At 49.6% G+C, this 13,178-nt stretch overlaps 1 protein-coding gene across 16 annotated transcripts in view; it reads left to right on the top strand.

Annotated features, from left to right (window-relative positions):
- SPTAN1 (spectrin alpha, non-erythrocytic 1) overlaps nt 1-13,178 on the top strand; it is a 59,487-nt gene that overhangs the window by 27,129 nt on the left and 19,180 nt on the right. For 9 of the 16 annotated variants that reach the window (XM_043469735.1, XM_043469742.1, XM_043469744.1 and 6 more), the window contains exons 20-34: nt 79-171; nt 754-888; nt 1,968-2,116; nt 3,191-3,250; nt 4,345-4,543; nt 5,933-6,037; nt 6,470-6,493; nt 7,034-7,069; nt 9,159-9,206; nt 9,936-10,027; nt 10,341-10,485; nt 10,583-10,764; nt 11,290-11,389; nt 11,515-11,712; nt 11,815-11,961. In XM_043469735.1, coding sequence (XP_043325670.1) covers nt 79-171; nt 754-888; nt 1,968-2,116; nt 3,191-3,250; nt 4,345-4,543; nt 5,933-6,037; nt 6,470-6,493; nt 7,034-7,069; nt 9,159-9,206; nt 9,936-10,027; nt 10,341-10,485; nt 10,583-10,764; nt 11,290-11,389; nt 11,515-11,712; nt 11,815-11,961 — 1,713 coding nt within the window. The remainder of the gene's footprint in view (nt 1-78; nt 172-753; nt 889-1,967; nt 2,117-3,190; nt 3,251-4,344; nt 4,544-5,932; nt 6,038-6,469; nt 6,494-7,033; nt 7,070-9,158; nt 9,207-9,935; nt 10,028-10,340; nt 10,486-10,582; nt 10,765-11,289; nt 11,390-11,514; nt 11,713-11,814; nt 11,962-13,178) is intronic. The other 7 variants (XM_043469741.1, XM_043469748.1, XM_043469749.1 and 4 more) reach the window with 2 other exon arrangements.

Raw genomic sequence — 13,178 nt, forward strand, 5'->3', positions numbered from 1 at the left:
GGCAGACAGCGTGTTGGGGAGGCAGGGGGGCAGCTCTGGCTCCTTGCTCAGGGTCGCTGTGTGTGACTTGGATTTCAGGCTCTGCTAAAGAAGCACGAGGCTTTGATGTCGGATCTCAGCGCCTATGGCAGCAGCATCCAGGCCCTGCGAGAGCAGGCCCAGTCGTGCCGGGTAAGTGAGGCTTTTCTTGTCAAAGACTGTGAGATGCCAGGGGTTGGGTGGGGGCCAGGGAGCAGGGAGGCCAAAAGACCCAGATGCTGACAGCAGGTGGCATGGTCATAGGTGATGTTCTTTTATTTTTGTATTTTTAGCTGTTGGGTCTTCATTGCTTCGTGGGCTTTCTCTAGTTGCAGAAAGCGGGGACTACTCTTCCTTGTAGTGCACAGGCTTTAGGGCGTGTAGGCTCAGTAGTTGGGGTGCCCAGGCTCAACAGTTGAGCGCACAGGCTTAGTTTTTCCAAGGCATGTGGGATCTTCCTGGACCAAAGCTCAAACCTGTGTTTCCTGCATTGGCAGGCAGATTCTTAACCACTGACCCACCAGGGAAGCCCCCATAGGTGACTTCCCTGTGACCTTAAAGGTCCCAGACAGCTGGGCTTCCTGAATCAGATCTTCTTGGTAGCTTCAGAGAAGAACTGTGTCTAGTGTTTGTTTGGTGAATGTGGGTCTCCTGCTGAGGTTGGGATCTACAGTGGCTGAGACAGCACTCCAGAGACATCCCATAACTGTGTTTGCCCTTCCTTTGGATTTTTAGCAACAAGTGGCCCCCATGGATGACGAGACTGGGAAGGAGCTGGTCTTGGCGCTCTATGACTATCAGGAGAAGAGTCCCCGAGAGGTCACCATGAAGAAAGGAGACATTCTCACCTTACTCAACAGCACCAATAAGGCAAGCACAGAGGATGACTGGGGGTTGGTTTCCATGTGTTGGGTGTCTTGGGAGTGTGTCTTTCCAGGATGAGGCTGGTTTAAAACTTGAAGTTACTATAGTTTCCATGTCAGTCTCCCAAGTCATGTGGGTTTACTGTTTTGCCTGTGATTGAAATGACCAGTCTGTTTCCATAAATACCTGAGAGCTAGGGTAGTGACTGTCACTCTCAAGGAGAGCTTTTTCATTATGGACCACTTCCAAGTGGAATTTTTTTCTCTTTTGAGCCAAAGTCTGCTTCTCTGTCGCTGGTACCTGTTCTAGACTGTAGGGCCACAGAAGAGGGTTGAAGACAGGTGCCAGCATTACCTTGTAGGTTCCTCCTTCTCGTCTTCTCCAAGTTCAGTGCTGCCTGGTTCATCAGTCTTTCTTCCTTAATGCATTCTGATTGACCGTGGCCTTGGAATGAGGCCATGAGCCTCCACGTGTCATCTGACGAGCCCCCCAAGACCCCCAAGATCCTGCCCCCTGTCTTGGTGTAGGCTGGAGAAGTGTTAGGCACCTTTTTTTCCCACCCCCTTGACTCACCTGTTTGTGGGTCTTTGAGGAAACCCTGGCCAGTGTCATTCTGCTGACCTTAAACCTAAACTAACTGCCTGGTCTGACTCTGGTTTACTCAAGAGCAGCCTCGTCCAGTTGAAGCTGTGGTGATGGCAGACTGTGTGTCTTTGTTGGCCCCACAGAAGCCACTAGTCACAGGTGATCACGAAGGGCTTCAGAGGTGCCTGAGCAGCTGAGATTTTATTTAATTTCATGGAGTGTGGCTCGAGGCTGCCATGTTAGCACAATTCTGGAGCATCTATACGAAGAGAAGGTGGCCTTCCTGCTCCAGTGAAGTCATGGCTGCCTCGCTCATGACCATCCCCATACACAGCAGGTCACAAGGGGACCAAAATTCCCATCTTCACACCAGGTGACTTTGGCACCGTCACGGGGCCCTCATGCCGTGACTGGAGCTCTTTTTCATGTGTGCACAGGCCTCCTTGGGTTCTCCCTCTGTCAGGGGAGGAACTTGCAGTGAAGAGTCTCTTTCTGTGTAGGACTGGTGGAAAGTGGAAGTGAACGACCGGCAGGGCTTTGTGCCGGCTGCCTACGTGAAGAAGCTGGACCCTGCGCAGTCGGCCTCCAGGGAGAACCTCCTAGAGGAGCAGGGCAGCATCGCACTGCGGCAGGAGCAGATCGACAACCAGTAAGGGCCTCGTGGGCGGTGGCGGCGGGCCGGCGGAGGGCTGCGTCGTGCGGGGCCAAGGTGGAGGCCACCCTGAGCTAAGGCTCCAGGGTGAGCGCTGTCCCGGCGGCCGTCTGCGCTCAAAGGTGTACTCTTCCTCCCGCCCCCACAGCATAGCTTACCCACACAGCTCTGATCCCTGGAACCTACGATCCCTGACCCATCTGTTTTTTTTTTCCTTTGGTTTGTTGTTTTCCCTGCATTTGCCAGTTGCTTTTCCTAAACAACATTTGCTAATTATCACCATCTGGATCTTTGTTCTCCAGTTCAGGAGGTGCTTTCTGAAAAGGGGTTTTTAGCTGTTCTGTATCCCTTGAGCTCTGTTCTCTGCCAAAGGCCGCATGGAGTGTGTTTCTCTATCGTGGCTTTGTGCTCTGAGTGGAGTGTATTTTTTAGGAAACAGCTCTGCCCTCTTTCCTGTGGCTAAGCTCCCTTAAAGACCGGTGTCCTTCTTTTAGGGGACATCTTACACCACTAATGAGATCTAAAGCTCTGGACACCTGGAAGATAGTCAGGAGGTACACTCTGATGAGAGGTTGGAATGGTAGAACTTTTTTGACCCTGTTTCTCCCTACAGAGGTCAGTTTTTCTACACTTACCAATGCTTTCTGTTACTGCTAAGAATGAGAAGTTTTGGCCTGGATCATAAATATGAGAGCAAAAAAGTGGACTAGATACCTGACTCCAGTTGCATGTCAGCCCTCAGGAAAACCTCTTCCTCGGGGCGGTTGCTGTACCCCTGGCCTGGCTCTTTGAAGTGACCAGTGTCTCTGGCCCAGGAACGTTTACTGCCTAAAGCATGGCAGACAGGAAAGCAAACGGGAACTGACGCTCTCGTGTCATTGGGTTTGATTTTCCTGGTCTTTCCTTACTGTGACTTCACTCCCGGCCTAGCCTGCTTCCAAGAGCTCTCGAATGACTCCGTCACTTCCCCCTTGAAGTGTCCACCGTCCCGGCCCCCGTCGGAGCTGCTGCCTCCACCCCGTGGATTAACCCACTAATCCGTGCGTGCTTTTGCTGTGCCCCCCTGTGCAGGACGCGGGTAACTAAGGAGGCCGGCAGCGTGTCTCTGCGTATGAAACAGGTGGAAGAACTGTGAGTAGGCCGGAAGCCCTGCCGAGCACCACCCGCCGCCCCTGTCCATCCTCCCTGTCCCGCTTCTCTTGAAGGCGCTCACTGGTTGAGGAAGGCGAGGTGGCGGGAGGGCCCGTCTCCGGCAGCAGCTTTGGCTCACGAGGGAAGGGGTTCGGGTGACGCCATGTCAGCTGTGGCCGCTTCTCTCGTTGGTGCTTCTGTGCAGCTGTGCGTTCAGAGCCTGGTCGGTTTGCCTCCTATTGGCTTTCGTGCTGGACTAGCCACTGTCAGCAGACTGGGCGGCCGGTACCCTAGTGTTCCTCTGTCGGCAGGAAACCAAACGCCTCTTAAAAGTCTCTGATTCTTGGTAACGCGTTCCTGTTTTATTTCGCTTTGGGAAACTTAGATTCTATTCTAGACCTTTTTTTAACTTTCAACTCGGTTGTATTAAGTTTGCTATTTTCACATCTACAAGGATACCAGGAGTTCAGCCTTTTGTATTTTGGTTCCCAAGGGTTCGAGTGTTGTTGGATTTTTCATAAGAAATCAGCTAGCAAAATGTGCTTTACGTGATTTCTCCTTCCAAAGTGGCCAAAACTTCCTGAGAAATAAGTATATTAACATAGAAACAGTAGGAATTCCCTACTGTTCCAGAGATACTAACATCCTGAATGAGGCTGTGATAAAGCTCAGTGTACCTTCCCCCACCACCTGGGGGCTGCTGGCAGAATCATACGACAGGAGAACAGGCCCTCTGTATACACCGCGCCCAGCAAATCCATCTCTCATCTGGCAGCTGTAGTCGCATGGAGCCTGTGTTGTGCTGAACGCTTGGTTTTGGTCATTTGTGGTTGTGGTGTTGTCAGGGTACACGCGGCCCGGAGGCTGCCCCCGCCACCCCATTGTGAACAGTGCAGTGCGTGCTTGTCCCGGAGGCTGTCCATGGGTCCTCGGGGCCTGCGTCTTCACCTGCTGTCTGATACTCTGCCACCACGGCATCATCCTTATCAGCACACAGCCTTGGACCACCTCTCGGAGACACTGGTGGTCTGCCTCCATAGGAAGCTAACCCGCCTCCTCTCCCTCCCTCTTGTCACCCTCTTGAATTACTTCAGGTACCATTCTCTGCTGGAACTGGGAGAGAAGCGTAAAGGCATGTTGGAGAAGAGCTGTAAGAAGTTCATGTTGTTCCGTGAAGCGAATGAGCTACAGCAGTGGATCAATGAGAAAGAAGCGGCCCTGACAAGTGAGGAGGTCGGTGCGGACTTGGAGCAGGTTGAAGTGCTGCAGAAGAAGTTTGACGACTTCCAGAAGGTATGGGAAGTCTTGCAACTGAGCGGAAAATTGTTCAAAGATTTGGATCTCTTGACATTTGACTGTGGATTTCTGGAATGAAAATTACAGAGATTATATTCCTCTGTCTCTGTAGCCATTTTAAAACAAGTTTAATCATAACTTTTCTTGCACCACTTTAGTTCTGAGAAGACATCAATACGTGCAGTTTTCTCTACGTGTTGTTTTCAGAACTTTCCTAATCTATCATACAAAAATGTGTAAAAGTAGTTTTTCTAATTAGGGTTAAATTCACATAACATTGGGCTTCTCTAGTGGCTCAGTTGGTAAAGAATGTGCCTGCAGCACAGGAGACCCAGGTTCAGTCCCTGGGTCGGGAAGATCCCCTGGAGAAGGGAGTGACTACCCACTCCAGTGTTCTTTCTTGGAGAATCCCATGGGTAGAGGAGCCTGGCGGGCTACAGTCCATGGTATCGCAAAGAGGCGGACATGACTGAGCGACTTTCACATAACATACAGTTAACTATTTTAAAGGGTATAGTTCAAAACATTTGGTTCATTTACAGTGTTCTATTACCGTCACTTCTGTTTCCAAAACATTATCATTTTGAAGGGAGACTACAGACCCATGAAGCAGCCTCTCTTTATCCCCCTCCCCGCCTCCACACCAGCACCTGGCAAACACCAAGCTGCTTTTTGTCTTTGCATGTATGTGTCCTGGACATTTCATATAAATGGAATCAAGTGTTACGTTACTTCGTGACTAAGGGCTTCACAGAGGGTTTTGAAAGTCCTGTCATTATAGATGGATCAGTGATCTTTTAGTGTTTATTGGCTAATGCTCCGTGGTGTGTATATATATACCACATCTTGTGTATCCATTCCTCCAGTTTAAAAATACTCTTGTGGGACTTCCCTGGCCAGCCAGTGGTTAAGACTGTGCTTCCAGTGCAGGGGGTACGGGTTTGATCCCTGATCAGCAACATCCCAGATGCCTGCATACTGTGGCCAAGAAGCATGTATATATTCTTATGACCAATTCAGTTGGATGGGGGAGTGCCTCGCTCCTGTAGTGGCAAACTTTAAAATTTCATCACATTTTTAACATGCGTCCTCTCCCCCACAAAGGAAGGTTTTAAAAAAATTCTCCAATCAGAATAGTTTTTCATTAGCTACAGTTACTTTAGTAAGTAAGAGACAGGCTGTTTCCAATGCCATGTGGTTTTCTTAACTTCCTCAATAGCAGCAAGCAGGATTTTCTGATTTAGGTCACTGTAAAGGAGTAGAAAAATTCCTTATGGGATACCTGTTGGAGAGAAATTTATGGATTCAGGCCATAGTTCATGAGTATCTGTGGTCCTCCTTTGGATTGCTGTTGTGAGTTCTAGACGTTGTCTTTGTTCTTTGAAGGATCTCAAGGCCAATGAGTCACGGCTGAAGGACATTAACAAGGTGGCTGAAGACCTGGAGTCGGAAGGTCTGATGGCGGAGGAGGTGCAGGCCGTGCAGCAGCAGGTGGGCGTCTGGCTCCTGCGTGGAGCCTGCTTAGGAGCAGCTTGGCTCCCCCGCAGCCTGTGTTGTAGCCCAGCTCGCATGCCCCATAGTGCACAGTGTGGCCAGCGTGCAGGTTCTCCATGTGACCTGCACTATCTTGTTTACCTTCGATGGGAGGGAAAAACAGGTCTCCTTCTTAGGTCCCTTAAATATCATGGCAGTTGTTGAATCTTTCTTTAGGCCTTAACTGGTAATAAATTAATGTAGTTCCTTAAATAAATGAAAGGTTCTGTGTAGAAACACTTGGTCACCCTGTAGACTTTAATAGTTCCTCTGGCCAGTCACCTTGCCTGTCTCTCTGTAATCTCTCCCACGCCTCCAGTTTGACTTGACAGTGGTAGGTGTTACTGATGTTTCCTCTAATAACGTGATTGTTTTATTTTCTGCTTGTAGGAGGTGTATGGCGCGATGCCCAGGGTAAGTGTCAGTTGCCCCATCTATAACTTGAACTTGAGGATTAACTTTTGGGAAGAGTATACAGTCAAGAGTCCCGTAAAGATTTCTGTTCTTGAACCTCAAGAGATGCGTTTTATGTGTAAAAGCCTGTGCAAAAGAAATAAGTTGATTTCTGTTTGCCATTCTCCAAAAACCAAAAACTTTTTCTCTGTCCGGTTTCTTAGAACTTTTCCCCCAGCAGTTACTTAGGTTTATTTATCCCTTTGCAAAGAATCCTCTGAGAATGATAAAAAGAGAAGCTGGAGATTTTATTAAATTTCCTCATTCTCTCCATTTCTCCTACTGCATTTTTAAAAAAGGCTTTTTCACTCCCGTTTGATTGCTTCATTTCACTCGGCCAGTCCCGCAGTTTGCTGCCAGCCAGTGATATGTTCTGACTCGCAGTGGGGAACACTGTTCTGATTCCTCTGAACCTCCCATCGTTCAGAGGAAAAGCTGATGCAGCTTTGTTTTGTGCTCAGTTTCTTGGCTCCCTAAACTCGTCCCTTTTTCTTTGAATAGGATGAATCTGATTCTAAGACAGCCTCCCCATGGAAGGTAAGTTTCTTTGCAAATATGTTAATACTAAAGGTTTTCCAGTTCCAGAAACGCTTTGTGTCCTTTTCTAGTGTGCCTGTTTCTTAGTAGTTAGGCTTCTCTGACTGAGCCTGTGGTCATTTCTGACCTTGTGTGGCCTGGTGTCTTTCTGACCCTGGTGTTAACATTCTTTGAATCGGTCATGTCTTGAAATGTGATGCTTAATAACACAGAAGCAGCATGTCTTCCTGCAGATGCTCAGCACAAGTTCAGGTAGGGGTCGAGCTTGTCACACACCGTCTCTGCCAGAGTGTACAGTTGGCCATCCATGTTTGGATTCAACCAACCAGCAATTGAAAATGCTGTCATTCGATCCATGGTTGGTTGAATCCAAGGATTCAGAACCTGAGCATACAGGGTGCCAGCTCTGAGGGACTTGAGCATCCATGGATTTTAGTACCTCGGCGGCGGGGGGGGGTCCTGGGACCCTTCCTCCTTAAGTACCAAGGATATGAGGATGACTGCACTTTGCAGAGGTCACACTGCATAGTGAGGCATGGTCCCACCAGTAGGACTGCAGCCCAAAAGGAAATGACATGAAGATTAAAAGGGGAGGAGACTTTCTTCTCAACATCCACCTGACTGCTCTTTCCGGGTGCCTAAGAAAGGCTTGATGGAAAGTCCATGTCCTGAGGAGAGATGTTTACAAGCTGCAGTAGACATTGTTCCACAGAGACTGGGATGGTGCTTAGCCAAGGTGGACATAACTCTGACCAGCAGGACCAGGGAGCTTTCTCATGTGTAGTGCTAATAGCCATGATTATGGAACTAGCTGCTCAATGCCAATTGGAGTGTCTTTCCTCCTGACTTAACTCTTCAGGAGTATGTCCCTTAAGTTATAGATAAGCTGGAAAAAGCAGGTTTCTTCATGAAGTCATACCTTCCTAAAATATAAAGAAAGCATGAAAACCTAAAAACAGCCTCTCACACCAGTCCCTAGTTTGGTACTTGCCAGCCCTATCACCTGGCTTGTCGTGGGGATCTAGGTTGAAAGGGATTTGTTTCTTTGGCCTTCTTATCTCTCCAGGCTCTGACCATTCTGCTTATTAAATAGACTGCAAATTGCTTGGAAAGATGCATGTTTCGTTTTATTCCGCTTTTTCCTTTTTTCTCTGTCTTAATTTCCTTACATAACAAAATTTAATCATTGGTGTCATGAATGGGCAGCATCCTTAGCTATGTGACATCTGGCAGAGTTTGCCAGAATTTTTCTGGTAACATATTTTTTCAGAAATACATGTCAGATGAGTTGGTAAACACCAGTACTTCCTGATTCTGAAAAGAATGAGAAACAATGGGTGTCTGCTTTCTGACCCCTGTACACACCCACACTGGTTGAAAACATCATCTGGGTGTGTCCCTGGAACATTTGAGGAGCCCGACTTCCCTGCATACACACTCGGCTCCTTTTTGTTATGTACTTGAGGATTACAGGCCTCACATGCCTGCCAAGTAGGGTTTCTTTCTGCTTAAACCAGGTAGGCTCTGAGAGCCCAAGGGCACGATTTTTAAAAGTGACATTGATGAGAGGAAGCTAATTCATCAGTGTCTTTTCTTTCTCATCCAGTAAGGTGGTTGTTTCCCTTAGTTCAAGGGGCCACTGTTATAAGGAGCAATGATCCAGTAACCATAAATAGAAATGAAATTATTGGTGCACTTGAGTGTTTAAATAGTCTCAGCTGCCAGCATTTCTTACATTGAGTGTGTTTTCTGGACTCTTTTCCTGTAGTAGGAATAAGAAAAAGACACCAGTCAATAGTCTTTGAGCCTCTCTTTTCTGTCCGGTCAGCTGTTTTAATTGTGATTTCCACTGTTCTTTCACTCTTCTGTAAAATTAATCATGGAGTTGGATGTGATTGTGCACTTGGGTTTTGGCCTGACTTTTTCCTTGTTGGTACTTTCTTGCTGCTTTGTTCAGAAATTTGACAGTATTCTTTTACAATCATTTGGTGGACAATTGGGCCCTAATTAATGGCACTTGCATCTCAGATTTCTCTTGTAATCAGCAGACACGTGATTAGTTTGCTCTTCTGCTTCCCTCCCCACATAGTCTGCTCGCCTGATGGTTCACACCGTGGCCACCTTTAATTCCATCAAGGTAAGACACCAGAGCAGCTTCCCTGGTCTTCCCTGGTCTCCTTCCCCATGTCCTGCTCCCGTCTTCAGCAAGGCTCTTGTCCTCACGAGTTGTGTGAGCTGTAGCAGTTGTCACTCTCCTGGCTCCAAGGGTGTCCTGGTCATTGTTACTCTCTGTGCATCAGGAGCTGTGATCCACTCACCCAGTCCTGCCAGTGCCTCCAGGAGGGCTGGGAACTGCGGGGAGCGTGTTATCCAGAACACAGTGAAGGCCTTTCCTGACTCCTTTTTGGGCCCCAGGCCGGTTTGTCTTCTGAGGACAGGGTCCTGCAGCCACGCTGTGCTCAGGCCGCTTCCCTCCCCCCACCACTGGTGGTGCCACCAAGATCAGTCTGGGGCGGCAGACATGGGGCTCTGTCCGCTTGGCAGTTGTTCTAAAGCTGATGCTGTGAGGCAGGCACCAGGCTAGGCGCTGAGATGAGGACAGATCAGCCTCCTCTCTCCTGCTGCTTCCACGGCCATTCTAAGCCGGGTGCTGGCGGAGTGTTTGCACCGTGGGGTCTGGCGAACTGGGGCCAGATCTGATTTTCTGGACTCTGGCTCTCTTGTGTGCTCACTGATTGAACTGGGAAGGTTGGAACCAGGAAGTCCTCGGTGCCCCAGGCTTTCTTTTCTTATGAAGCCACCAGGCCTCTGGTTCTGCCCTTTTCCTGGAGTCAGGTGTGGGCTGACGCCTCATGTCCTCCGGCAGGAGCTCAATGAGCGCTGGCGGTCCCTGCAGCAGCTGGCTGAGGAGCGGAGCCAACTCCTGGGCAGCGCCCATGAAGTGCAGAGGTTCCACAGGTGAGGGGTGGCTCCATGGGCAGGAGTGGTCCTGCAGCAGTGGGGGGTGGGGGGCAGGCTCCACAGGTGAGGGGCAGCCCGGGCTGGCAGGAGAAGGAGCCGGTGACTATCAGGTTCGCCTCGACGGGATCTTGTCAGTGCCGGTGCTCTGGCACTTGATGGATGCTCAGTCAGGACTGCTGAGCGGGTGGACATGTGCTCCATGCCATTTAGAGCGCAGTTGGTGGGCCGCTAACACGTGCCAGTGAAACACACCGGGGTCAAGGCAGCCAAACTCTGCATTCATGAATGTGAACGTGCGTCTTACCTACAGAGATGCTGATGAAACCAAAGAGTGGATCGAAGAGAAGAACCAAGCTCTAAACACAGACAACTATGGCCATGACCTGGCCAGTGTCCAGGCCCTGCAGCGCAAGCACGAGGGCTTCGAGAGAGACCTTGCGGCCCTTGGCGACAAGGTGAGAGGCGGCAGACAGACGCAGAGCCAGCTTCCCTCGATTCTGCTGGAGGCGCCACGCTCCCCCCTTCCCCATCTCTCACCTCTTTCTTCCCCAGGTGAACTCGCTCGGGGAGACAGCCGAGCGTCTGATCCAGTCCCACCCCGAGTCCGCAGAGGACCTGCAGGAGAAGTGCACCGAGCTGAACCAGGCATGGAGCAGCCTTGGCAAGCGTGCCGACCAGCGCAAGGCCAAGCTGGGGGACTCCCACGACCTGCAGCGCTTCCTCAGCGACTTCCGGTAAGAAGCAAGCTCGGGCCAGAGGCCTTTCTAACTCGATGAAACGCACGCGTAGGCTGAACACGTCTCAGGTTTGATCCTGGGAATTCCTTGGTGGTCCAGTGGTTAGGACCTGGGCTTTCACTGGTGAGGGCCCAGGTTCAGTTCCTGGTCAGGGAACTGAGATCCTGGAAGCTGCACAATGTGGCCAGGAAAGAAAAAAGGTTTCATCCTAAAGAAAGGCATTTGTATTTGAAGCTGTAGGAGACTACCAAAGCTACTGTCTATGTTAGCTCCTGTTACTTTGTAGAGTGAAAGATCTTATATACCTGTTTGTTATTTCTCTGAGGAATTCTTGATTTTTTTGTTATTAATTCAGTAAGACAAGAGGCTTCGAAGTACTTTACTCAGAGCTCTAGTCCCATTCAATAGATTAATCCCAAATAACTTTCTGAGGCAAGACTTAGGGAGTCCTCTCTTTTCCTGGGCAGAAGGCCCGCTTGCCAGGGAATGTAACAGCCATTCCTCTGTGGCTCTGGTTTCCAGGGACCTCATGTCTTGGATCAATGGCATCCGAGGTCTGGTGTCCTCAGACGAGCTAGCCAAGGATGTCACCGGAGCTGAGGCCCTGCTGGAGCGACACCAGGTAGGTTGGCCTGCTGAGCAACGAATACGTGGTGACCCTGCCAGGCCAGGAGGACTTCAGTGGTTGACATGAGAGTGGGCTGCTCATCCTGCCAGTTACCTTAATCCCTCCCCTCCTCTTGGCAGGAACACCGCACAGAAATTGATGCCAGAGCTGGCACTTTCCAGGCATTTGAGCAGTTTGGGCAGCAGCTGTTGGCTCATGGGCACTACGCCAGCCCCGAGATCAAAGAAAAGCTCGATGTTCTAGACCAGGAGCGCGCAGACCTGGAGAAGGCCTGGGTCCAGCGCAGGATGATGCTGGATCAGTGCCTTGAATTGCAGGTACCTACGCTGAATGGTAGCTTCCTGTTTGCCACAGGGTCTCAGGCCGGGTGTTTGTGCCAGAGGCTCCTTGACTCCTCACCTCCCTCTCCCCTTCTTTAGCTGTTCCATCGGGACTGCGAGCAGGCCGAGAACTGGATGGCTGCCCGGGAGGCCTTCCTGAACACAGAAGACAAAGGGGACTCGCTAGACAGCGTGGAGGCTCTGATCAAAAAACATGAGGACTTTGACAAAGCAATTAATGTTCAGGTAGGGGCTTCCCCAGTGGCTCGGCGGTAAAGAATCCACCTGCTGTGCAGGAGACTGGTTTGACCCCTGGGTCGGGAAGATCCTTCAGAGGAGGAAATGGCAACCCACTGCAGTATTCTTGTCTGGAAAATCCCACTGACAGAGGGGTCTGGTGGGCTACAGTCCATGGGATTGTAAAGAGTCAGATATGACTGAGCAACTAACAAGAGCAACAAGGCCTTTGTACCTTAGATCCTAAATCTGGGTTTTCCCAGATTGATGTCTTCTCCCTCTGTTGGCATATTCTCCTTTCCCGCTGTCAGTGATTAGAATAAAAGATAGTTTCTGTTTGCTTAACTCAGCTGGAGAGCTTTGGCAATTTCCTTGGATTAGAATACTTGGTAGTGGGAATCCCTGGTGGCACAATGGATAGGAATCTGCCTGTGAATGCAGAGGATGCGGGTTCACTCCCTGGTCTGGAAGATTCTTCATGCTATGGAGCAGCTAAGCCCACGAGTTGGAATTACTGAGCTTATGGCCTATGTGCCACAGTTGCTGAAGCCCGAGCGCCTAGAGTCTTGTGCTCGCAACAAGAGAAGTGACTGCAGTGAGAAGCCCACACACAACTAGAGACAACCCACATGCAGCAGCAAAGACCCAGCACAGCCAGAAGAGACACGTGAATAAAGTACCTGGTGTCGACCACACAGGAAGCAGTGTCGTCCGCACTGGGTCCAGTACACACCTGTGAGGTTTAGGAAAAGGGGCATACGTAAATAGTCTTTTTAAACTTTATATATAAATTCTGGCATTTTAAAGATTTTGATAACAGATGCCACAGGGGAAAATTTTTTATAGTGAAAGGGACGAAAAACAAATTTATGGATAGGTAAGTGCATATATGAACATGAACCAGAAAGTTTCAAAAGTCTTTGGCTTATAAACCATTTTGTTGAAACTCTGACGATCTTTTTCTGTGAAGCCTAGATTTTTTTGGCCACTCCTTGAGTCATGTAGGATCTTAGTTCCCCTACCAGGGGTTGAACCTGTGCCCTTTGCATTGGAAGCATAGAGTCTTAACCACAAGACCACCTGGGAATTAAGTCTCTGTGAAGCCCAGTTTCCCTTCTCCAGTGGACTACGTTTCATATGTGATGAAGCCTAGTTTCATTTGTGATGTCTGCTGGTGTTCAAACCTCGGCCCCACTCCAGCGTGACCTGGCACCTTCTTAAGTTAA

Source organism: Cervus canadensis, chromosome 5, assembly GCF_019320065.1.
Source record: "Cervus canadensis isolate Bull #8, Minnesota chromosome 5, ASM1932006v1, whole genome shotgun sequence".
In the NCBI taxonomy this organism is placed as follows: domain Eukaryota; kingdom Metazoa; phylum Chordata; class Mammalia; order Artiodactyla; family Cervidae; genus Cervus; species Cervus canadensis.